The sequence below is a fragment of the Loxodonta africana genome, chromosome 13 (genome assembly GCF_030014295.1).
Source record: "Loxodonta africana isolate mLoxAfr1 chromosome 13, mLoxAfr1.hap2, whole genome shotgun sequence".
Lineage (NCBI taxonomy): Eukaryota > Metazoa > Chordata > Mammalia > Proboscidea > Elephantidae > Loxodonta > Loxodonta africana.
Window position 1 is genome coordinate 38,712,539 of NC_087354.1, and position 26,860 is coordinate 38,739,398.

At 48.8% G+C, this 26,860-nt stretch overlaps 1 protein-coding gene across 1 annotated transcript in view; it reads left to right on the plus strand.

Moving 5' to 3' along the window:
• The window catches only part of TMEM266 (transmembrane protein 266), a 94,095-nt gene that overhangs the window by 53,110 nt on the left and 14,125 nt on the right, over nt 1-26,860 (plus strand). The window contains exons 5-8 of the mRNA XM_003413738.2: nt 3,940-3,996; nt 5,999-6,137; nt 10,141-10,256; nt 26,261-26,450. Of these exons, the coding sequence (XP_003413786.2) occupies nt 3,940-3,996; nt 5,999-6,137; nt 10,141-10,256; nt 26,261-26,450 (502 nt within the window). The remainder of the gene's footprint in view (nt 1-3,939; nt 3,997-5,998; nt 6,138-10,140; nt 10,257-26,260; nt 26,451-26,860) is intronic.

Here is a 26,860-nt window from a genome sequence, read left to right on the forward strand (position 1 = left end):
TGAATCACCAACCTATTGGTTAGCCGCCTAGCGCTTTAACCACTGTGCTACCAGAGCTCCTTTGTCATGCTTTACAAATACGTAAAATCCGATTTACTTGTTTTGCCTTCAAGTGGATGAGCGTGTCAGCAATGGTTGCCTGTGTTCAATAGCATCACCTACAAGACCGCAGGCCATGTAAACGTGCCTCTTCTTTGCAACGGTGATAAGCAGAATGTCAAACAAGTGTGCCCTTTTGAGGCATGTGTAAACATTTCCATCGTACTTGTTTTCTTTCATAAGGTTTTCTATGCACTGATGAGCTCCCATTACCTTTACCTTGTTGGTTTAGAAAATAAACTGCTTGTTAAAGTCCACAGGATAAAGGGTTCTGTGTTTGTTCAACTCTTTTTAAAAAAGGCATATTCCTGGGCCTCACACCCATAGATTCTGCCTTAGTGGGTCTCGATTAGACCCCAGGAATATGCATTTTTTATTGTGGCAAAATATATAGAACATGTTGCCATCTTAACCATTTTTAGGAATACAATTCAGTGGCTTTAATTACATTCACCATGTTGTACAAACATCACCAACTGTGTATTTCCAAACACTTCTATCACCCCAAACAGAAACTCTTTACCCATGAAGCAATAACTCCCCGTTTCCCCCTCCCCTCAGCCCCTGGTCACCTCTGACCTACTTTCTGTCTCTATGAATTTGCCTGTTCTAGATATTTCATATAAGTGGCATCGTACAATATATGTCCTTTTGCGCCTGGCTTATTTCACACAGCTTAATGTTTTCAAGGTACATCCACGCTGAAGCATGTGTCAGAGCTTCATTTCTCTTTATGGCTGAATAGTATTCTACTGTATGTCTGTACTACATTCTGTTTATCCATTCATCTCTTGATGGACACTTGAGTTCCCCCCTTTCGACTATTGTGAATAACGCTGCAGTGAACACTTGTGTACAAGTACCTGTTTCTGATTCTTTTGGGTATAGACCTAGGGACTCAGCGTTTTAAGCAAGCCCCCCAGATGTTTATGAAGCAGGGAGTCCTTGCCTGCACGTTGATTGATCAGCCCCCTCTGTGTAAGACTTGTGCTAGTGCTGTGGAATGGCAGGGCAGTGCGGCCACATACCTGCCTCTGTGGACAGGGTTCACAGCAGAGGTGTGCTGAGAGGGGAAGGGTACTGCAGGGGAAAGGCCACTAGGTGGGGTGCTTTAGAACTGGAATCTCATTCTGGCTTCGACCCTGCCTTGGAGCAGATGTCTCCAGGCTACCGTGTACCCATCCCTCCCAGGAGGGGTTTCCCAAGGTTTCTTCACAGCTGCTTTTAGGCTGTTTTGTTTCTGCAGGCTGGGCTAGGAAGGAAAGGCCACCAGAGGAGGAGGTGGGCCTGAGCCAGGCCTCAGAGCATGGGTTGTATGTGGATGGCTGGCAAGGCGGGAGGGCAGGGGGCCAGTGTCCAGCTGCTCTGCTGGCCCACCTGGCATCCCTTTGGCCCATAAAACCACTAAGCTTACATCCCTTTCTAGAGGACAGAGCCTCTGTGCATGTTCAGTCTGCTCCTCCTCCCCTCTCGGATGGTGCCAGCTGTGGTCCTATGCCTGGCCGGCTCCCTTCTTCCTCCCCCAACCCTGCACCCCCTGGGTCACTGCCGTTTCAGCTAAGAAGAGCCTTATTTTTAAAGAAGAAGAAGGCATCACATTTGGACCAGGCCCTCGTCCCGTCTGTCCTAACCTGGACTCTTTGCCCTGCGAGCCCCACAGTCGGGAATTCAGGGTGGACGTGGCTGATGCAGTGTTTCAGAGGAGGCAAGCACTAAGTTTCAAGCTCGCTACAATTAAAGGGTTTGAGCAGCTACAAAGGAAACCAGGACAATGTGTGGGTTTTTTTCGAGGCTTGAGTACAGTCTGCAGAGTCCCAAACCCTTGGGTCCAAATCCTGACTTCACCACTGAATACTGAGTGACCTTAGGCAGGTTTCTTAACCTTTCTGAGATGCAGCTCAGCTTCCCCATCTGTAAAATGGGAATTACGTGTGAGAAGAGCTGGCACTTCACGGTATACACTAGATGGCAGATGCAAGTCCCATAAATAATTTTAAGATTTATAGACTTTTAGGACTAGGAGGATCCTAGGAAATTGTTTAACCCACCTCTCTGGCAGTTTCCCCAGGGGAAACTGGAGCTCAGAGAGGGTATTTGACTTACCCAGGCCACATAACCAGCCCATCGCAGAGCTGTGACTCCAGCCCAGACCTCCTTATACCCCTCAGAACTGTCTTGCAGTTAAGTGTAGGTCCCCCAACCCGAAGATTGGGAAGGCATATAGGAGTGAACAGTGAACTTCCACATGTTCCTGTCTGTACCCAAAGATGGTGACATAACTGGCTGCCACCAACATTCCACCTTCTCTTCATCCATTCGTGGAAATCAGGCAGTCCTTATGAGGAAAAGTGGATTTATTGGCCAAGCCTTTTTGTGACATGTGTGGGTGGAGATACATGGGCTTTCTGTAGCTTTGAGAGTTCAGATGGCTGGCCTTGTACATCAAGTAGGTGGGAGAGTGGGCACCATCTGCTGTGAATTACGGTAAATTAGTTATCTTGGTTCAAGGAAAGGCCTATAGACAAATGTACCAGGATCATATGAGACCAACATTCAAGTGGTCTCTTTGGAGAAAGATGAACTCTTGGTGAGGAAACCGCTCCTCAAGGCAGCAACATTTGGAATGAGTTACAGAGGATTTTTAGGAATTATTCCTTCATTCGTGCCTTTGCTCATTCATGCACAATGCAGAATCACTAAGTTTCTACTCTATACCAGGGATTAGGAGAAATCAGTGTTTCTTGAGCCTTAATTGGGGGATCGGGCAGGTAATTACTGGATAGAGTCACCAACCGAGCCTGGGGAGCGCGGGGAAGGGGATCACAGAGGTGACATTTGAGTTGAGGCCACAAGAAGACCTTTCAAAGCTTTTGAAATGTGTTTTAAAACAAGGCAGAGAAAGGAGAAAGGGTCCTCCTAGTTAGGACACATGACAAGTTTCTGTAACATGAAAACCAAGTTCATTTCTCTCTCATAAAAGAACAGGTTGCATAGGCAGTTAAGACCGGCATGGTAGCTTGGGGCTGGCAGGCACCCAGCATCCACCTCAGTTGAAGATGGTTCATCTCAGTTGAAGATGACTAACCACTACACTTACATACCCATGTTCTAGTCTGTGGGAAGAGGGAAAGAGGAGGAAGAGCCTAATTCCTTTAAGGGCACAGCCCAGAAGTTGTACACAGGGCTTCTGCTCACATACCACTGGCCAGGCTTAGTCACATGGCCACTCCTGGATGCATGGAAGGCTGGGAAATTTAGTCTTTAGCTGGTGGCCAAGCTTCAATTCTTGTAGAAGAAAGAGAGAACAGCTATTCAAGAGGGTCAGAAGACAACCAACAATCTTTGCCACATGCAAAGAAAAGGCAATAGGAGTGAGCTTTCACGTTTGCAGGTTTGCAAGTGGTTTGGGGCAGGTAGGGCATGACGGGAGTGGCAAGAAATGGTGCAGGAAAGAGAAGCAGGGTCCTGAATGTCATCCCAAGGAATTTGGAGTGTATTCTGCATGTACTGTGAGCACTGAATGGTTTTGAGCAGGAAGGTGGCACAGTCAAGAGTGTGCTATAGAAGACGGTTCTGGCTGTGAGCAGATGGACAGGAGAGGCTGAGCTTACAGGGAGAGGGACCACAGGGGGCACTGCCACCATCCAGACTAGAGCAGGGAACTTGAAATGAGGCTGGAGAAGGCATATGGCCTAAGAAATGCTTAGGGGATGGTGTAGACTTTTTTCCTACTACTGAACAAGGAAGCATAGTTCCAGAATCTTCTGCACTGGTGGTAGGGGGTAAGGGAGGGATGCTGGAGAGCAATAACTATAACCTCTTATCTCTTTCTCTCCTCAGACTGTTCTACGGATTGTGGTCCTTGGGCTCTGGGACTACATTGAAAACAAAATAGAGGTAAAGACCAATGCCCATCCCAACCATCCCGAAAGCTAGAAAATTCCTCTGTCCCATCTCTCCCAGGGTGGGAGCCATCAGAAAAGGCTGTTACCTCTCGCACTTGACTGCAGGAGACTCTCTGGCCATGTATGTTGACTGGGATAAGGGAGGAGGCCGAGGCTGGTGAGGATCAAACTGAGAAAGTTTCCAACAAAAGAATATTTAAAAAATTCTCCTTGAAGTTCCAAAGCATTTTAAATGTTATTCTTGAGTAAGTTTGAAGAAGTTTTTAAATGTGTTTTAAAACAAATAAATCTATTCTAAAATGGTCCAGTGGTCTGATAACTGAGCAGGAAACTATAAAAGTGCTTCTCAGCCTGGGTTTCTGGAGAGCATACAGGCTGTTCTGTTCACATAAAAATGTGGGGTGTGTCGGTTGAGATGTTTTACTAACAAGCATCTCTGGTGAGGTGATGGGGAGGCCCTGCTGCCTCGGGGAGTTTTGTGCACACAGGACGAGGCAAGGCAGTCAGTCTTCCAACTGAGAGATGGAAAAGGCTGTGTGAGGCGGGCATTCGTCTGCCAGCACCAAAGGTGGGGTTGGGGATTATTATCTTAGAGAGAACCAGGCCTGTCCCTGCTCTCTGTGTCCTGTATTCAGGAGCCGCTCACACTGCTGTTTTGTCACATGCCAACACTGGGGCTCCATCTACTCCTTCTCACCGCCCCATCTATTCTTTAGCCTCTCTGTATCTGGGCTCAGTGATGGGAGTGGACATAGAGGGGCCTGGCCTATGAAAGGCTCAGAACAAGGCCAGAAGAAAGTCAGGGCCCAAAGCTTAATGGCACATGCTGAGGCCTCCTCTCCTAGCCCTGTCCCCTCCTTGACACTGGATAGAGATGAGACACAGGCCTGGACTCCTGCTACCCAAGGGGAGGGAGGCACCCATTGCCCTGCCTCCAGCCCTCCCATCTCCTATCAGTGAAGGATTCAGGAAGGTTGGTGTCTTAGGCTGGGTTCGCTAGAGAAGCAAAACCAGTGAAGTGTATATATAGATAGATAGATAGTGGGAGATTTATCTCAAGGAGATGACTCACATGGTTGTAGAGGCTGGCAAATCCTAAGCTGTGGATTCGGCATTAGGTTGGAGGTTTCTCCTGACTCAGGTAGCTGTAGGGGCTGACTAATCTAAGATCAGCAGGTTAGATGGTAGGCTCCTGGCTCATGGGCTGTGGAGGCTGACAGATTCAAGATCGGCAGGTAAGATGGCAGCCTACTGGTTCACAGGCTACGGAGGCCAATGAGTCCCAAGATTGGCAGGTAAGACAGCAAGCCACTAGCTCAAGGCCCAAAAACCAGAGGTCAGATGATGATGAGCTGGATACAGGACTCAGAGCAAGCAAGTGAGCTTTGCCAGAGTGTCCATATGTGTGTGTGTGTGTGTGTGTGTGTGTGTGTGTGTATATATATATATATATTGGATGCAGGCCATACCCCTGAGGAAACTTACCTTGCATCTGATTGGCTGATCACATCAGATCACATCAAGAAGGATGACTACATCATTACATAGCTGCCAAATTACATGATTACATTACTGCCAAGTACATCATTACATAACTGCCAAACCACTGAGAATTATGACCCAGCCAAGTTGACACACAACCTTATCCATCACAGTTGATCAGTTCAGCTCAGTCTCTGATCAGGGCCCTGGGACATAGGATCTAGACCCCATCCTGAGAAGGGAGAAGACAGTGGAAACAGAATAGCCCAAGACATCTGAACAAAGGGCTGGAGATGGACTGAAGCCACTTGGAAGAAAGACAGTGCTCAGGAGCACTTCTAGGAAGGGGAGACCTAAAGACCGAGAAAGCCTGGCAGAGGCAGCCAGGAAGGGGGGTGACCTTCTGCCTGGGGCTGCTTTGCTTGTCCTGGGCTCTGGCCCAGCACACCCAGGATAGCCCACAGAGCCCACAGTACCATAGCCTGGCCACTGAAACCCACCTCCTCTCCCAGGTGTTTGATGGGGCCGTGATCATCCTGTCCTTGGCCCCAATGGTGGCATCCACCGTGGCCAACGGTCCCAGGAGCCCCTGGGACGCCATCAGCCTCATCATTATGTTCCGGATCTGGAGAGTGAAGAGAGTCATTGAAGGTAAGTGGCCTGTTAGGGGTCATTGGGGCTGGGAGGGCTGCAGGTGGCTACTCCAGAGACCGGACCTTCAACTGAGAGATGGAAAAGGCCATGTGAGGTGGGCATTCGTCCGCCAGCATCAAAGATGGGGTTGGGGATTTTTATCTCATAGAGAACCAGGCCTGTCCCTGCTCTCTCAGTGTCCTGTATTCAGGAGCCACTCACACACTGCTCAGTTGTCACATGCCAAAACTGGGGCTCCCCACTGCCCATTTGGAGGAGATCACAGACCCATTCCATTGTAGCTGTTCATTGTGTGCCTGGGTGGCCTGCCCTTCCCATGAGAGCTTATGGCAGGGCCTGCAGTTCTGTGAAGACCAGCCTTTTACACCACAGGCGTCTTAATGCACACTGGTCACTGACCTCCCCCCCCGGCAGCCTGCAGACCCATCACTGGCTTTGTTCAGGTTGTCTGGTCGAGGACCTATCCCTTTCAGGGTCTGTCCCACCTTTATGTTCACCAAGGACAAGCTGAATCTCCCCGAAGCCTGTCTACCTGCAAACAACTGGAGGATGTTATCATGGGAGCCAATGGCTTGACTGGGTTTCAGGCCACGCCTCAAGCATCTTCAGTGACATCAGTTTCTGTCTCTGGGTCTCCACTCCCATAAAAGGTCTGATGTGTCCCTTTTGCTTTATTGTTGCCTCAGCTACCATGAGAGGCCAGTCCTCCTCATTGAGCCATTGTCACCTGGAAAGCTGTGTCCTGACCTGGGATGTTCATATAGTTCCAGAAAGTGGTAACAGACCAAAGTATGTCCCTCAGAGGAGGGAGCCTGGGAGGGGAGCAGACCGTAAACCTCATCCCTGGAGAGCAGCGGCGGGTACTAGGATGGGGTGGTCTAGAGGACGAGGACATGGGGAGGGGGCACACCCATCCTTCACAGATGCCTGAAGACATCTCATGAAAAGAGGAAGAACCAAGTCACTGGGCTCCAAAGGGTATTCCTTGCACCCCTCAGGGCATGGCAGGGAGACCCACCTCACCTCAGCTTTAGGAGGACTAGGTACAGACCCATCACAGATGGCGCCACCTCTCCAGAGGTGGGCTTCCCTCCTGGACTGTGGGCAGCCAGAGGTTAGGTGGCCACGTGGAGAGGCAGGGCATGCCAGAGAGGTTATATAGACGGATGACTCCCAAACTTTGTCTTTTTAGCAGCAAAGCCCTTTCTTCCTCAAAACTTTATGCAGATGCCTCATGTGTAGAATAGATTGAAAGTAGAGCTTCACTGGTTGACTTCGAGTGGAAAGGGCCAGACCCCACCTCCTTGCCTTCCACTTGGTTCCCTGAGGCACCTCTAAGGAACCTCTCAGCCTTCCAGAGCACAGTTTTAAAACCAGTAGAACAGACTCTAAAGGATTTTTCCGACCTTGAAATTTTTTTTCACATAAAAAAAAAATTGTTACATGAAAAGAGAGAGCGGAAGGAGGGAGCGGGCTGTCTCATTAGGGGGAGAGCAATTGGGAGTATATAGCAAGGTGTATATAAGTTTTTGTGTAAGAGACTGATTTGATTTGTAAACTTTCACTTAAAGCACAATAAAAATTGTAAAAAAAAGAAGAACACAGCTATCGGAAAAAAAAAATGTGGTTGAGAATATACACAGGAAAACGTACACCAACTCAACAATTTCTACATATACAACTCAGTGACATTCATTACGTTCTTCAAGTTGTGCACCCATTCTCACTCTCCTCTTCTGAATTGTTCCAGCCCTGAATTTTGCTCACAAGTGATAGACATTGTGGCCATAAGAGGACCCAGCATTGGCCCAATGGGTGTGAGGCAGGAAGGACAGGCTCCAGGGTCTCTCTCACCCTGAGCTGGGCCCCTCTCCCCAACCCCCACCCCTACACCCCACCCTGTGAACACTGTGGGATTTTGTCTATTTTCACCCCGACATCTCATCAGGGAGCCTCTAATCCAGAGTCTACATCAAACTAGAATGCAGCTGGGTTCAACTTTGGAATGCCAAAGCTAGGGAAGGCTGAGAGATCATCTAGTCCGTCCCTCTCATTTGAACTGTGGAGAAACTGAGGCCAGGAGAGATGAGGGTCACACAGCAAACCCCCTCCCCAGTGCTCTTGTAGCTGTTCCACTCCTCCGCCTCACTGTTTGGGGCCATGTTCTTGGCTCTGTCCATGAGAACATCTGCTCCCCTTGGGGCAAGAACAACATCTTTTGGCTCATCTCTGCCAGCTGTGCACAGCTGTACATCCTCACAGAAATGGATCTTGACAGCTCCCATTGTGAATGCTCTTCCAGCTGTTACCCATTTTCCTGACACATCAGCATTGCTGTACCACTGGGAGACTCACGATAGAGATGTGCTGGGTGAACGTGAGGGTGTTAATTTGCTACCCTCGCCCTGGTGTGAACTGGCTTCAGCAAAGATCTGTGGAGGCAGCCGCAGCAGCTTGGGGCAGCCTCTGGGGGCTGGGTCTGGGCTCAGGGACACATGGACTGTCCTCAAGTCTGGAAGCAAGCAGAAAAACCCTAATTTTTCTTCTTTGCATGACCTGTGCGGTTGCCAGAGAACATCTGGACGTTGGAAGGCTATGGGTGGAAAGGGGACTTGGAGAGTGGAGACGAGGAGAGCTCAAGAAGGCAGTAGCAAGAAAATCATGTGGCCAAAGTTTCCAAGAAGTGCAGAAAGGGCTGGGTTCTGAGAGGCACGAGAAGAGTGTGAAGGGAAGAGGCCGCGTTAAGATCAAGAGTTGACACTAAGACTTCTAAGGACCCCAAAGGTGCTAAGCCCAGAAAACTACTCAAGGGAGGGGTCCATGGAGGTGCCACTGGCTGGGAGATCGTGGGGCCCTCAGACCCACAGAGTCCAAACTTTCTCCTCTAGCTATCAGTGTGTGTATCAGTTATAAATATGACCTTCTCTGAGTAACAGAGACCCAGAATGACAGTGACTTCAATACACAGAAGCTTATTTCTCCCATGAAAGTCTGCAGGTAGGCAATCCAGGGCCAGTATGATACTCCCTGTCGTCAGGAGCCCAGGCCTCTTCTATTTTGTTGCTCTGCTGCACATAGTCTACTTTTCAAAGTCACCTCATGATTCCAGGTGGGTTCTTGAGTGCCAGTCCTTACATCTCATTTCAGCCAGCAAAAGGAAGAAGGGAAGAAGAAGATACAAAGGGAAGGCCTCAGATCTCTTTTTAAAACATCTTTATTGAAATGTAGCCCACATATCATAAAATTCACCCATTTAAAGTGTAGTGTTTAATGTTTTTTCATATATTTACAGAGTTGTCCAACCATTACCACAATCTATTTAGAGGATTGTCATTACCCCCTAAAAAATCCTTGTACCGTTAGCAGTCACTCCCCATTCCCCACCCCTCAGCCCTAAAACCACTAATCTACTTTCTGTATGACTTTGCCTATTCTGGAATTTCGTATAAATGGAATCATACCATATATGGGCTTTTGTGACTGGCTTCTTTCACTTAGCATTTTGAAGAATCGCCAAACTATTTTGCATTGTGGCTGTACCATTTTACATCCCCACCAGCAGGGTCTGAGGATTCCCATATCTCTACATCACTACCAACCCAGGCGGCCTTTTAAGGAGGGCTTCTGGAAGCTGGTGCACCCACCTCCACTTGTATCCCATTGGCCAGAATGTACTCTTATGGTGACCCATGGCTGCAAAGCAGGCTCAGAAATAGAGTCTTTATTCCTGGCAGCCATGTGCACAGCCAAAAAGTGAGGGTTCTGTTATGATAAAAAAAGGAGGAAAAGAGATATTGAGGGCCATCTAGCAGTCTCTGCCACAGAGAGTTAGGGTTCTAGCTTTCTTGTACCTTCTGGAGGCTGTTGGGTACCTGGACATTTTCTCCCCAGATCTCAGGGAACTGAGTCTGGACCTCAAACCTGCTGCTGGCTGAAGGCTGGGGGTGGTCTTTCTCCAGCCTGATCCTGCATCCTTCACAGGGCTCTTTCTGTCTTCCAGCTTACGTCCTGCCAGTGAAGGTGGAGATGGAGATGGTCATCCAGCAGTACGAGAAGGCCAAGGTCATCCAGGATGAGCAGCTGGAGAGGCTGACGCAGATCTGTCAGGAGCAAGGGGTAACAGAAGGCCCCAGGGCCCTTGCTGGGGATGCTGGTGGTACCATAGGATGTCACAGCTGCCAGGGCCCCTGAGACTAGGGAGCACCTCCAGCCCCTTATTGGACACCTGGGTAACCTGAGGCCCAGGCAGGGGAAGATGTGTTTCTAAGGTCACTTGCACACAGCCCAGCCAGGCCTGGACTCGGGCCCTGACCCCCAGGCCAGAGTTCTTTTCAGTGCGCCACGGTGACCACTCAGCTACCTAACCTGAGTGTGCCCAGTCACCCCCTCAGTTCATAGCATCTTCTCAGAAAAATGGTCTCCAAAGCAGAGGACCGGTCCCATCTGTAGAGGGTCACTGAGCACCACTGTGAGCCAGTTGCCTCTCAGGACTCTAGGGTCCCCAGAGGGGTGTTAGCAGTGTTCCTTGCCCTCCAGGAGCCCTGATAAAGACTCAGAGATAGGCAGTAAGCCCTGTGAGCCTGTGCCCAGTGCAGCCAAGGGGGCAGGTAGCCAGGCCATGGAGCGTGCCCTGTCTGGGAATCCAGAGGCCTGCACTCAAGTCTCAGCCCTGCAGCACCCTCCTCTTGGGACTTTGTCCAAGTCATACCACCTCTCTGCCCTCAGTTCCTTCATCCGTAACATGAGGGGGCTGCCCCCATATGAGTGAGACAGATGGTCCCTTCTGTCGGGGGATAGGGGGTGCTCAGGAAGTAAGAAAACAAGTGGATCATGCAGCCAGACGAACTCTCGCTCTGTAGAAATACACAGCCTGGGGCGCAGGGAATGTTCCAGTACCCAGTGAGCAAGGTGGGAATGCCACAAAGCATCCTAGCAAGGTGGTGGGGATATGTACAGGGGGAGGAACCACATGGCTTATGTGGTCATTTACATTCCACTCCTTGGATTTCAGGGAGAGGATAGGGCCATGCGCCTTGCTCCATAAGCCAGAAAAACTATGCCTAACACCCTGGGGACCCCAGGACCAGCCCTGGCATGAACACCCACAGCTGCATATCCAATGAGGGCTCTGAGCCCTTCTGGCTGTCAGTGGAGCAAGGACAGACACTCCTTTGTCCCCTACCCCATTGCTGGGGCTCAGACACTCTCCAAGGATGTTCTAGCGACTGAGGTCTGGCCTATCATGAGGCCTGCCACAGTCTGCCCATTTTGTCAACCTCATATATCTCATTGGTCTTGTACATAGACAGTCTGATCAAGCCAACTGGAATCATCTGTCCTCTGACAAGCCCATGTGGTCCCACCTCTTAGTTTTTGGTCATACATGCTCCTTGGGTGAGTCCTTTCCCCTCATGAGCTCTGCCTATCTGATTTGTGTACTGGCTTCTTTGCAAACATGGTGCTCCCTCCCACAGTAACCATGACACCCCTCACCCCCTAGCCCTTGTGTGCAGCCTTCACAGAGTACTGGGCACTCACTGCCAGGGGGGTCTGCTCCTCCCACTGAGCTAGATGCTCCCGAGGGCAGGCCTTATCCGATGCATGTCTAAGCCCTCTGCCCCAGTCCAGGGCTCCAGCCCAGCACTGCCAGATGTGGCAGGCCTCTGTCAGTAAGTGTCATTGTGTGTTATGTGGATCTCTTGGCCCTTCAAACCCAGGCTCTCATGACTAGAGGAAAAGATGGTGGGGGTAGGAAGACTGTGGAATGTCACCACAGATTGATCCCAGGAAGTGTCCCCACAGAGGCAGGCTCACAGTATCTTCAGAATCATCCCCTTGGAATGCCTGTTAGGGAACCAAATCTTTTATCTGTTTCAGGAACATCATAGCCTTTCATTTCAGCACTAAATATTTATGAGTGAGAAGAGGGGACATCAGGGACACAGCCTCAGGAGAACATGGCCCAAGGGGTCCTAGGAGCTGGGCAGTCTGCACAGCGGCCTAGGCTAGGAAGACAAATGTTCCAGCCCCTAAGCAGATGGCATCAGCTTCATCCATTCCCATTCATGTGGAAGCCAGCTCTGTGCCTGCTCTGTGCCTGGCCTTGTGCTGGGCACTGGGGATGCAACTGAGAGAACAGGACGCGGCCCCACCCTCCTGAGGCTGTGGGTGACTCAGGAGCCTGGCAGGTCTGTAAATAGGCAGTGGCAGTCTATGTGATGTGTGCTTCAGCAGGGACATGTCTGGGGGCTCTGCATGCAGGGTGGGGAGAGCTTTCCAGGGGAGCTGACATTTGAGTAGGCCAGTTGGAGAAGGGTGCCATGAGAGAGGACAGCAAGGCATGATGAGGGTGGGTGGTGCTGGGGGAGCACATGGCAGTTCAGAGTGTGAGTGAAGGGAGGATGTGGGAGGATTTGGAGGCAGGCTTGGGAAGGGCCTCTATGGCTGACCAGGGAGTTGGACTTTATCTGTAGAGAAAGAGGAAGCTTAGACTCTTGGAAGCAGGGATGGAGGGATGGGGAGTGGATTAGTCAGGGTTCTCAAGAGAAACAGAACAAATAGGATATAGATAGATATCTATATATCATATCTATCTACCTATCCACCTATCCACCCATCCACCCATCCATCTGTCCGTCCGTCCATCTGCCTATCCATCCATGTATCTATCTGTATATACAGAGGTATATTTCAAGGAATTTGCTCACACAATTGTGGGGGCTAGTAAGTCCAAAATCCATAGGTCAGGTAGGCTGAAAACTCCAGCAGGGTGTCTATGTCACAGTCTTGAGGCCAAGTTCCTTCTCTGTCTTTGCTCTTAAGGCCTTCAACTCACTGGATGAGCCCCACCTTCTCCTTCCCCCGATTACTGAAGGTCATCTCCTTTTTGTTGAGTCAACAGATTCTAGATGTTAATACATCTGTGAAATACCTTAACAGCAACATCCAGACTAGTGTTTAACCAAACAACTGGGCACTGTAGCCTAGCCAAGTTGACACATAGTTAACCATCACAGGAAGTTATCTGCTCAGATCTGAGTGCTTGCTGGAGCTTTGTGGCTGCCGCTGTAAGAAGGGTGGGAGAGGGGAGGAGTAGAGGTGGAAAGACTGGGGAGAAAGGGTGTAGCAACCATCCAGGTGAGAGAGAGTCTAGGTTTGGGGTATAGGGAGGTCTAAAGGGGCCAGGGAGAGGACAGTTCTGAGCGCCATCCAGAAAAGGTCTGGGATCTTGGCCAGGCAACTCTCAGTCTACTGTCTAATAGGAAAAAGAAATGTGCTACTTTGCTGCAGTTGGCAACATGAAAGACATTGACACGGTGCTGCTTCCGCCCTTCATAAATTAACGACCTCCCAGCCCAGCAGGGAACGGGCTGACCCTGCCACACGCCTCCCAGCAGCAGCACATGTGCCACGTGGCCGGGAGAAAACCCTAACAGTGTACCCACCTCCCACAGTTTCCACTATGGCCCCTGTCCTGAGCCCCCCAGAGACCCCAGGTTTCTGCCGTCCTGCTTCAAGTCACTCCCCACATGTGGCCTCCCTCCAGGGGGTCTTGGCCGAAGGGAAACTCTCTCGGATTCTGCACAGGAAAGAGCCAATAAAGACAGATTCCCTCTTGGTAGTGACATCTGGAAAAGAGATGAACAGAAACAAACCATTTTAATTTAAAAAACACCTGAAGCCTGTCATCTTAGTTAAGACAGCAAAAAGAGCCAGACGGCTGGAATCCCCGAGGGGCTCTGAGGAAGGTGGGAAGTAAGCCTGCTTAGAGCAGAGAAACTGGGACCACTGCTCACCCCAAGCTTGGGTTCCACCAAGGCATAACAAACAGACACCTCATTTTCAGCTGCATTTTGAGACCAGGTTTGAGATTTGACTAGGCAATAAACACCCTTAAAGAAATGAAAGTGCAGGCCTGTGGGGAGTCAGGGTTGGCCCAACCCTTAGAGAGCAGTGCCTAGAATGATTACGAATATACTTAAGGACAGACATAGGTTCAAAGCCAGCTTGGCCACTTTCTAGCCTTGTGGCCTTGGGCAGTGAGGAACCTCTTAATAAGTCTTGGTTTTCCTAATCTAAAAAACAGGGATAGTAATAACATCCTCAAGGATGCTTGTGAGGTTGCTTAGCCTAAATCCTGGCATGTGATAAATAGTGAATATGTGGGCACTAACCCTAGCTATTGATCTACTTCCTAAAATTAGCCAATGAAAACACTATGGATCACAACAATCCAATCCATTACTGACCATGGGGATGGCACAAGACCAGGTAGCATTTCATTCGGTTATGCATAGGGTCACCATGAGTCAGTGGCAGACTCAATGGCAGCCAACAACAACAACAACCCTAGCTAGTCCACCCTCCCCCACACCCCCCAATTTTACAGGTAAGAAAATTGAGGAGTGGAGACTTGCAAGAGCACACAGCTAGTTTAGAGCCCTCAGGGCCAGGGATAGATCCCAGTGTCCTATGAACACTGTCTTTTTCCAGCCCACCATGTTCGGGGTCATTTTCTCCTTCACTTTTTCCATCCATGTCACTTCTCAGCACTCTGTGAAAATATTGATCAGATCAATGCCCCCAAGGTATTCTAAACCACAGCCTTAGTGCAGTTCTTGCTCTGTGCCCACCCTCCCACCCCTTCCCCCACCCCATCCCACCCCCACTCCCACCCCCTCTCCCACCCTCCCACCTCTTCCCCCACCCTCCCACCCCTTCCCCCACCCCATCCCACCCCCACCCCCACCCCATCCCACCCCCACTCCCACCCCACCTCCACCCCCACCGTAAGGCCAGCCATCTTCATCACAAACTCTTGCTCTCTCGCCCCACTGAAATTTGCAGAGTTTAATGAAGCAATTTCCAAGCTGAATTCATATGTGCTGCCTATAAAAAATTGAAATTTACCAACACCCACTTTGTATTCACCTTGCTCACTCTCTCTGGGATGTGTTCGTAGAAATATTTGCCAATGCTTTGCTCATCTTAGCTATTTATTTATTTAAATAAACTTTATTTTCAGAACAGTTTTAGGCTTACAGAAAAATTGCAAAGATAGTACAGAGAGTTCCCGTATACTCTGTATCCCAGCTTCCCCTATTACATTAGTATCTTACACATGTTACAATTAATGAACCAATATTGATGCGTCATTATTGACTAAAGGTCATATTTATTCAGCTTCTTAGTTTTCCCCTAACGTCTTTTTTCTGTTCCAGGATCCCATCCAGGATACCATATTACATTTAGTTGCCATGTCTCCTTAGGCTCCTCTTGGCTGTGACAATTTCTCACTTTCCTTATTTGTGATGACCTTGACATTTTGGAGGAGTTCTGGTCAGGTATTTTGTAGAACAGTCCTCTATTGAGATTTGTGTCTTATTTTTCTTATGGTTAGACTGGGTTATGTGTTTTGGGGAGGAAGGCCACAGGGGTAAAATGCCGTTTCATCATATCATATTGAGGGTCTGTGCTACCAACAGGACTCATCACTGTTGATGTTGACATTGGTTGAAATAGTGTTTGTCAGCTTTTTCCAATGTAAAAAATTTTTTTTTTAATCTCAGGTTTTTGGAAAGATTATATTGCTTTTACTGTAACCCCATGGAAACTTCTGGATGACACATGGTTTGCCAGTTTTGGGCCTGAATTCTATGTGCGTGTCATCTCTTACCGTAGGACACATCCCAGGTGCCCCAGAATCATAAAGTATTATAGATGAATGGCCTCTTGGAGGGCATCTGGCCAATCCTGAATTTGGCAGGTGAGGAATCTGAGGTCCAAAAATGGAAGAGATGTGCCCAACGTCACACAGCAGTTGGGAGATTAGGATGGAAACAGGTCTCTTACGGCTCAGACCAGTATTTTCCCCCGGACCACACTGCCTCACCAGGGAGACAGGACTCACTGCTTCCTCATTCCTGCCATCCCTCCTGACCATTAGGCATACCTGTCCTTCACATACTCCTATCCATAAAGGGGAGCCTACAGGGTTCAGGGGACCTCCTTGGGTGGTACACATGGTTAAGCACTCGACTACTAGCTGAAATGTTAGCAGTTCAAACCTACCCAGAGATACCTTGGAAGACAGGCCTGGCAATCTGCTTCCAAAAGGTCACAGCCTTGAAAACCCAATGGGAGAGCTCTACTCTGCACACATGGGGTCACCATGAGTTGGAGCCAACTTGATGGCAGCTAACAACAACCACAAAGGTTTCAGGAAGAGGGGAGGACATTCCATTGGTCGGTCTTACCTTTCTTAAGCCCTGACTGGCCTTCTGCTTCCAGCCTGTGCCCACCACTGTGATGAAAGCAAATAGCCTCAGACCCTGAATTCCACAATCCTCGAGCTGAAATTTCCTTCCCATTCACTTTTATTTGTTCTCTCTCTGGATTCTGGCCAAGATTTTCTTCAGAGTTAATCTTGCTGATACACCGATGAATTCCAGAGGCAGAATGCTCATTATTGTCCTTCAAAGAAATGGTGTGAACTTTTTGTCCCTTTCTACCGGCTGCTTCTGAAATCAAAGCTGTTTTAAATGCAGCAGCGAAATCAAAGCAATGATATATTGTCCTTCTGACTGGTCTTATGAAACCACTTCTGAAATTTTATGAATGTCCATGCCTACGAGCTTGCTCTAATTCCAAAACGTATCTGAAGTTCCAATTTTATCAGCTCTTTGTCCTTTAAGCCTGCAACAGCCTGTCCTAGTAAACTAGTGCTGCTATAACAGAAGTACCACAACTGGGTGGCTTTAACAAAGAGAAATCTGTTTTCTCACAGGTTAAGAGGCTAGAGTTCCGAATTTAAGGCGCCAGCTCTAGGGGAAGGCTTTCTTTTTCTGCGGGTTCTGGGGAAGGCCCTTGTCTGTTTCATGGTTCCTTGGTGATCTCCATGTGGCCTGGCAACTATCTTCCCCCATCTCTGCTTCCTTGCCTCCTTGCTTAATCTGCTCCTTTTATATCTCAAAAGAGATTGACTCAAGATACACCCTACACTAAGACTGTCTCATTAACATAACAAAGAAAACCTATTCCCAAACGAGATTATGACTACAAGTGTAGGGGTTAGGATTTACAACACATATTTTGGGGGGGACACAATTCAATCCATGATACAGCCTTTGGTCTAAAACAATGCAGTCTGACGTGGTTCACTGTCAAATTTCATTTCTCTTCTTTGCTGGGTTCCATGGGAAGGACAGAGGGGAAGTAAGTCCTCCTTCCTCAGCACCATTCACCCTGAGACCACTGGCAAAATACTAAGGGGTGTGGGGCTCAACCTTAGGTGACTTGAAGCCCAACCACCAAAGGGGGCTAGTGGAGCTCCATGAGTCTGTCAGGACAGATTTAGGCCTTGGCCAAGAGTCAGTCCCTGAAAGAGGAGGGGCAGAGAGAGTCCTCTTACAAGGGGAGTTGGCAAGCTACATTCAAATATCAGCTCTATCAACCACTAGCTGTGTTTCCTGGAGCAAGGACCCTAATCCCTGAGCCTCCGCATCCTCACTGAAAAATGGAGGAAATGGACTTACATCACGAGGATTAGGTGAGGATCAAATTAAATCAAGTAATAAAGCCTGGCCCACTGGAGGCTCTCAGTAAATGTAAGGGGGGAAGAAAGAGAATAAAAATAATACTAAATTCATTTGTACAATGGTGACTGTTTATAAATGCACTGTCATACATTTCAGCTCATGTTGACTTTGATCCTTTTTCCACCCTGGGAAGTTGGTAGGCTAAGTATTATTAACTCCTTTTATAGATGAAAAGACTGAGACTCAGAGAGGCCATTGCTTGCCCAATGTCCTACGGTTTGTGATGGAAGTGTTAGGAATGGAACTTGGGGCTTCAGTGTCGTTTTTCTAACAGTAGAAATAGGGCATCCGCACACATCAGTATTAGTTAGGGGGAGTAACCCCAGTTGCTGCAGCAAACACATCCAAAACTCTTGATGGCCTAAGACAAGAAGAGTATATTTTTCATTCACATCATAGTCCGATGCAGGTTGCAGTGGGTGAGGGGTGAGGGTAGGGGGCATTCTGCTCCACACAGTCACTCAAGCCCCCAAGCTCCTTCTGTTTTATGGCTCCTGCCTCCTCTAAGTCCTTGGAGTCTTCTTCGTTCAGCCAATGGATAAGAAAGGAAGAATGGAGAATTGTGTATAGAAGGCTTTTATGGGCCAGGCCTAAAAGCAGTGACATGGCTTCTACCCTGTTTCATTGATGGGACTCAGTGCATGGTCACAGTTAAAGGTGACTATTAAAGGTGACATCTTTAGATGCTAGCAGAAGTGATCTCTGTGCCCAAGAAGAAGAGCAGTCACCTGCCATAGTCCCTAATCCATAAAATGAAGCCACTGGGCTTGCGACATCCCCTACCCCTTCCTATATTGCAAGAGGCAAGTCCTCCCTTAATGAATGCATGTTTCCCTGACCTGTTTCCTGAAGAAATAAAATAATGCCCAAGCTGTGGTGCAGTTTGTGCTCAACTGGCAACCTAAAAGTTGGCTGTTTGAACCCACCCAGTCATAACACCAAAGACAGGCAGGGCAATCTGCTTCTGTTAAAGATTACAGCCAAGAAAACCCTATGGAGCAGTTCTACTCTGTAACACCTGGGGTCGCCATGAGTCGGAATTGACTCACTGGCAACTAACAACAATAATAGGGGTTTCTGATGGAGAAAGGCGGTGGGGGAGGGGCAGCATTGTGCTCCTCTCCCCTCCAGCCACTCCCTCCATCTGTTCACAGGAGTCATAGGCTTGGTAGGTGGTGGGAGTCCTGATTATGACCCTAGGTCCATCTCCCCCATTTGTGGGCTGTGTTCTGGACCCCAGTGCCCAGCATCCAGAGAGAAGGTGATGGCTCTGCACAACTCGCTCACCTTTGAGGCTGGGCAGCCAGTTCAGAGAAAGGCCTCTCTGGCCTGGGGGCCAGCAACCCCTTCAGCCAGCCAGGAATAGCAGGAAAGGGGTTCCACCATGGGTCCAGAGAGCCCCTTCTTTTCCTGCAGAGCTCACAAGCCCCCAGCTCAGCACAATAGCTTTTGTTACCTGGAATATTCAATCTCTCCATTGTGGGAAGCGAAGTTTTTTTTTTTAAAACATGGGAAGTGATTTGTAAAACAGCCGATAGCTTTAATGACAAGCCTATTTAGCTGATAAAATTAGCCATCAGAGGAATAACTTATGTTATCCTTTTGCTATAATTTAAATTTATGGCCAACTACCAGTCATCTTCACAGTGGATGGAAAGGGGCCAAGGTCGAATTCAGCTTCACCCTGCTCCTAAATCATTAGTTTGCAACTGTCTCCTGATTTTTATTGTTACCAACAATGGCGAAACTAATGGAAATAAACATTGGATGCCATCCCAACAGCAGATGGGTTTGAAGGCAGGGCAGTCTGCGCAGACAGCACTAATAGGATGGAGCAAAATTATTGCTATTGCATTAGCTACTATCGAGCTTCTGGCCAAAGTGTGCATTGATCAGGCCAAGGCCCATGTTGATGGTACTCCACAACCAAACCATTAAAGGCAGAGATGCACTGGGTGTGGCCCACCCCACAGCACCAGTGGGTCCAGCCTGCTTGGGCGTGCACTAAAAGCACTGTGCCAATGGAAGGGGCCTGACTCACTCCAGCAATGCATGGCGAGGGCTTCCCTGTGGATTCTGGCTGACCTCATCAGGCTATCTGATTAGAAAACACTTATCTAATGACATGCCTAAGTGGGGCTTTGACTGCACTTTAATTCTCCCCAGGTCTGGGAATGGCCTTTTGACGCTGGATCTGTTTGCCAATGGAAAATTTGCTTCATTGTGTTATAAAAGCCACTGTACACCTTCCTCCCCAGAAGCCCAGGCTCCATAAGTGCCAGAGAGCCTTGGTGCTGTGGGTATTTATCTGTTCAGCAGTTAGCCTGTGAGGTGTGTTTTTTTTGTTTTGTTTTGTTTGTTTTAAATTCTTTATCCTGCTTAGGATTCTCTGAGTTTCTTGAATTTGGGGGTATTTTTTTTTTTTAATTAGATTTGGAATGTTCTTGGCTGGGATTTCTTTATTTATTGCTTCTGTCCCAGTCTTTCTTTCTTCTCCTCTGCTCCAGTTGTAGATCTTAGATCTTTTAACTATATCTCACATCTTACTTTTTTTTTTTTAACTTATTTTGTTCTTCCTTTTTTTTCCTTCTATAAGTTTTGATATTTTCTATAGACTTATCTTCAAGTTCAATCATTTATCTCCTGCTATGTTTATGTCTAGCCTGCTGTTAAACTGATCCACTGAGTACTCAATTTCAGATATTGTATAAAAAAAAAAAAAAATTTTTTTTATAGTAAGGTTCTAAAGGTTTTGTTTGCTCCTTGTTATAGATTCTAATTCTCTGCTGAAATGCTACATCCAATTAGTTCATCTTTTCCTCTATATTCTTTAACAGATTAATCACACTTATTTTAAATTCCTGTTGATAACTCGAATATTTGTAGCATCTCTAGGTCAGCTTCTATTAACTGCCTTATGTCTTGCTAACCACACACTTTGTCCTGCTTATTTGCATGACGAGTAATTTGTGTTGTTGTTGATGTACTTTGGAGGCTGTGGATTGTGCCTGGATTGTGTTATTTTTCTCTAAAGAGTCACTCTTCTGGGAACAGGGCATTTCAACAGGGAGCAGTGGATGACCCTCAAGATAACACCAATTATTAACTGGCACCTAAATTTTAATCTCTCAGCTAGGGTACCAGGGCCAACAAAGGACTCATCTTAGACCCAGAATTCAGCTAGTCCATTTGTCTCATTGGACACATAGTGAAACCAAGGCTCAGAGAAAAGGGGACATACCCAAAGTCAGAGTGTGATGGCCAAGAGCCCAGGCTCCTGCTTCCTGCCCTTGCTTTTTCCCCCATGGGGACCTCCTGCTTGTTCCTAGCCCCTGAACCATCAAACTCCCTTGCATTGTTTGAGCCAAATCACTTCCATCTTTCCCTTTATAGTGAAATTCCCTAACACAAGGTCTGTTGGAGCTAGAAGCCAGAAGCATGGATTCTAGTCCCAGCTTTGCTTCTGATACATTGTGTGATCCTAGGCAACTCTCTTCCCATCTTAGACCCTCAGTTCACCCATCTGGCTAATGAGGCCCTGATGTCCTAGGTCCCCTTAACAATCCTTCAGCCTATTGGAGAAGCACGTGTGGCCACGTTAAGTACAGAAGGAATCACGTTAAGTACAGAAGGAATCAGGAGGCAGACTCAGAGGGTCTTGGCTAGAACATCCTGAGAACCCCCTGGGTGGTCAGAGCTAGTGACCAGAGCTGAAAGCCATTTAGCCCATCCGCAGTTCCCCTCTAAAGAGTCCATCGGTCCTTCGCAGGGTAAGGACTGAGGACATCCAGGCCACCCCATGCCCTCTGGGTATGAACCTTATAAAAAATCTGTCCCCAGTGTAGGTGGCCCTCTTCCTCACTCCCATTCCAGTCTGTATTCACTTGCCAGCACTTTTACCTCCTAAACAATTCTCCAATCCTTCCTCTTATCTCCATCTCCATTGTCTCCACCCTAGTCCAAATTCTGTTCATCCCTCACCTGGACTTCTGCAGCAGCCTCCCATCTGGTATTCCTATACCCACCCCGGTCCCATCAATCTACTCTCCACTCTGCAGCCAACACCAAAACCAAACCAAATCCGCTGCCATCAAGTCGATTCCAACCTATGACGACCCTATAGGACAGAGTAGAACTGCCCCATAGGGCTTGCAAGGCTGTAAATCTTTATAGAAGCAGACTGCTACATCTCCTGCACAGCTGCTGGTGGGTTTGAACTGCTGACCTGTTGGTTAGCAGCCGAGCACTTTAACCACTGTGCCACCAGGTCCCCCTGCAGCTAGTGTAATCCTTCCAAAATGCTTATCTGAATCACCACACCACCACCTCCATCTCTCCACCCTCTGTTTGAAAGATTTCAATGGTTTCTTTTTGCTCTTTAAATAAAGGCTGAAGTCCTTAACACCTTGCCATGGCTACAGGCTCTACCGGGTGTGGCCCCTGCTGGTCCCCAGCCCATCTTACATACTGGTCGCCTGTCTCTCGTATACACCTTGCCTCCTCTGCCACCAATACCACCCCCAAGCTATCCCTGCGACTCTCAAGGAGACTTATTCCCTGCAGTGCAGCAGAAGGTCCCCCTCACTGGGGGCTCCCAGGACCTACATCCAAGCTGGGGGAGGCATTTTCACTCCAATACAAACAGCAGAATTTTAACATGGCCCCCATCATGCTTTACCTGACTTCTTAGTGAATAAATGAAAGAATGAAGGAGGGCATGGGAGAACTACTACTACATGCTTAGAGTTCATATCTTTAGCCAAAAGCTTGCTTCTGGGTGCATGCCTATGTCTGTACATGTGGGCTTGGGGCTGGGCAAGCACTCGCCTCTGGCTGTCTGGCCTGAATTCCAGTGGGACACTCACTGGGCAGCAATATGTCAATTACAAGTCATCAATTATGCATCCATTCAGAGTAGCCTGGGAGGCCATTAGCTGGGCCTGGTAGGCCCTGATGAGTGGCCTTGGAGAAAGTGGACTGGGTGTACCCATGGGAAGTTCTGGTCAGCCCAGGCAGGAGGGGCTCCCAACCCCTACTGAGCTCTGGAAAGTTGCCTCATGAGCCCTCTATGACCTCTGAGAGCCTGCTACCAGAAGGGCAGCTCATACTGTGCCCCCCTGCACAGAAGGCCACCCTATAATGAGCCAGCCTCCCTGTCTCACACCCTTAGACTTCTGGTCCCATTTGAGTGCTGAGTGGCTGAGGGCCAGAGCCTGAGCCCTGTCTGAGCCCAGGGTCAGAGCTGAATCTGGGACTGAGGTTGGGGCTTAGCGTGTGACGAGGGTCAGGGCTCAGTCTTTGTGTCAGTGTTGGGTTAGGGTCAAGGCTCAGTTTGTGGCTAGAGTCAGGGCTCAGTCAGAACCACAGAATTGAGCAAAGCTGACTGGTTTCACTCATTCATTTGTTTATCCCTTCAACAATTTTTTAGTGCCTCCTGTATACCAAAAACACTAAACCCATTGCTGTCCAGTCAATTCGGACTCATGGCAACCTATAGGACAGAGTAGAACTGCCCCATAGGGTTTCCAAGAAGCGGCTGATAGATTCCAACTGCCGACCTATTAACAATGAAGCTCTTAACCACTGCACCACCAGGGCTCCAAAAAACATTGCCTGCTCTGACAGAGATTATATTCTATCAAGGGGTGAAGGTGGCAGTGGTGTGCTGGCACCCTCACTGGCTTTTGAGAGCCCACTGTGACATCTCTTCCCAGCTCCATATGACATCATGTTGGTAGCTTGGAATCAGCCATGGTGGGAGTATTTACACCACAGAAGTTAGCATACAACACAAACCAGACCTTTATTTATTCATTCATTTATTTATTTTACCAACATGCCACTAGAGTCAGGAAGAGGTAAGCCAATAGAAAGTCTTCAAAGAAAATGGTGGAGTGACCACATGAATTTATGTGTTCTCCTTCCCAAAGCTCCACTACAATGATAGTAAAGAAAGAAAGAAAAAAAAAAACTCATGGATACATAAGAAATAAGAGAACTCATCAGGACAAAGAGGATAAGAAATTTCAGTGAGTTTGGGGGAAATGGAGAACAGACAAGAAAGTAGTAACTGGTCTACCAAAATGGAGACTTTAACCCAAGTGCTTACAGAGGGGACAGTGAGAGAAACGGGCTAATTCTCCCCCTCCAATCCCCAGAGTCTGAGAGGAAGGGGGTAAGATGTGAAGCTGCAAGGGAAGACGGGGAAGTTGGACTCCTTAGGCCTCTCTCCAAGTCCTACACAGCCAGGAGATGATGCTGTCCCACCCTCCAAGAGTCAAGAGGTTTATCCCCTGGAGGAACCGAACCAGAGGGCTCTGCATATGGGCACTGGGTTAAGCAGAGGCCTGGAGAGAAGGCCTGGAGAGAGGTGCAGGGATGTAAACAAGGATTCAGTGAGGGTCTTTTCCCTTAGTAGTGGGACCTTCTGCCCCATTCCCCTGCCCTGCTCCCAGCACAGGGGAGCCAGAGGTATATCCCCAGGCAAGAACTCTCTTGAAAAAAATGCAGTGATCCCAGAGACTAAATCTGTAGACACTGACATTTAAAGTTTGCCCAGTGTCAGTTTACTGCCTGGTCACCTTAATGTTATTGAATGCTTTGTATGCATGTTCACTTTCATAAAAATAAAATTAATAAAAACATTAAAAATATCAGAAAGTGGTAAGCGCTATGCAGAGAATTCTACTTGGCTGATGTGATAGAGTGCTGGGGTGATTACCTTAGATGGGGGTCAGGAAAGGCCTCTATGAGGGGGACTGATCATGTGATCTGGGAGCAGTGGAAGCAGGGGAATTGGCCTTGAGATGCTTAGTGAGTTTAAAGAACAATGAAAAGGCCCAGGTCACCGGAGGAGGTCAAGAAGGTGAGGATGAAATGACGTTGGCCAGGAAGCAGGGTCAGATGGTGCACCTACTTTGTAAGCTGAGGAGTTTGGGTTTTCCTCTAAGTGAGGTAGTAAGTTGTTGAGGCTTGTGGATAAAGGGTGACATGATGTGAGTTAGATTTGAGAAAAATCCCTTTGACTGTTGGAGAATGGACGATTGAGGGATGGAGCCACTGCATGTGTCTAGGGGACGGCTAGCAGTGAGATGGGGAAGAGTGGGCAGCTTGGGGTATATCTTGGAGGTGGAGCTGGGCTTGGTGGCAGATTGGATGTTGGAGTGAAGGAAAGCTAGGAGGCAAGGGAAGTGATTACATTTTTTGCTCTACTGAAAATACAGAGATGAAAACACAGGAGGAGCAGGTTTGGGGAGACAGTGAAGAGTCCTATTTTGAGTGGGCTAAGTTTGTGACTCCTGGGAACCAACCACGTGGTGCTGTCAGGTAAACAGGTAGAGGTGCCAGTCTGACGTTTCAGGGAGGGATCAGGGCTAGAGATACCTGAGCTAGTCGATACCTTCCTGGGTAGGGAGCCCAGGCCCTGGGATTCAAGGCCTCAGGGGTTTGACCCAGGAGGTTGTGTGGGAGGGATGCATTGTGTGCTTGGGACACTAGGTGGCAGTGGAGTCTCCCGTTCTGAGGCCTGGCCTTCCATCCCAACCAAGATTTTGCTTTCACCCAGATGTCCAAGGAAGAACCCCTAGAGTGGGACAGAAATCGCAGCAACAAACCCGAAAAGCACCTGGAAGCCTCTCAAAGAAGATTTTGCTGCCAAAAAATAAACCAAAACCAGTATATGTTTAGCTTTTTACTATGCCCATATGAAGTACCCAAGTATTCAAAGAGCAGTATGGGGTGAACTCCCCCTCCCCATTTTACGGATAATGAAGTTGAGGTTCAGGGAGGTGAAGGGACTCACCCATGGCCACATGGCCAGTAAGCCACAGGGCCGGGACTAAAATCCAGTCCTGCCTGAGTGGATACCATCTACCACCCCTCAGAATACCTTGTGGATGAAGAAAGTAAGTAGTGCTGGAAAAGAAATGAACCAGTGGTCAGACCAGCTAGCCCAGGGCAGCGGGCTGGGCTCCCAGGATGGGTTATACTGGCCGTAGTGTTCGGGGTTCCTGCCTTCTTCCATTTATCATCTGTATAAGACACCTGGATAAGGCTCTCACTTGACAAGCACCCCTGGGAGTCACACCTGGGGGAAGTACTACAGCCAGGATTCAAATCACATTTTCTGACTCCCTGCCCGGTGGTCTTCCCACAAACTACAGCTGTGTTTCTTCTCACGGCTATCTTGTCCTCACAGCGGGGCCAGACTACAAGATTATCTGAGATTAGACACAGGAACACACTTCATTACTTGGAAAAGGCTCCATAAATGGAAAAGGCTCTTGCAATTAGTACCATTAGGAGATTTCTAAGGGAGCCACCGTCCAGCGTTTGGGTGCCCAGCCGACTCCTCTCCCCACCTCTACCCATCGAGAGTAAAGCCCCAGACATTGGGCTGCAAGTCCGTGCCTACTGCATGCCCGCACTCCAGGCGGCCGCCACCTGCGGCACCCCATCTGCCTTTTGTGGCTCCCCGTCTTCCTTTCGCAGCACCCCCACCCATAGCCCTTCTCCTCCTTGCAGTTTGAGATACGGCAGCTTCGGGCGCACCTGGCACAGCAGGACCTGGACCTGGCAGCCGAGCGGGAGGCAGCGCTGCGGGCCCCGCATGTGCTCACCCAGCCCCGCAGCCGCTATAAGGTGGTGGAGGCCGGCGCGTGGGGCGAGGAGACGGCGGCCGAGAGCGTAGTGGAGGAGCTGCGGCTTTGCCAAGGTGAGCCTCACCACCTCCGCCCTCATCTCCCACCCAGAGAGCGGCACTGGTCAGGCAGAAGCCGAGTCCGGGCCACCGCCATTCCCCGCAACACACAGTCTCCTGAGTCTCATGGTGGACAAGCCCTTTCACTCCCAGGACCTCTATGCATGGGGGCCCGGGACTCAGCTTCGTGGGGGTGGAGTATGTCCCCTTCCTTTGCCTGATTTGGGGAGTGGGGCCCCTCAGATCAGTGCCCCTGGGAGAAAATGTTCAGTCAAGCTACCATGAAGAGACTAGGAATAATCTTAGTGACTTGAACCCATGGACACATGCCTTGCATGCGTGATCTTTCGCGTCCTCGGTGGGGCGAGGTGGGGACAACTTTCCTAGTTTATGGATAATAAGACTGAGACCAAGGAAAGTTGTCC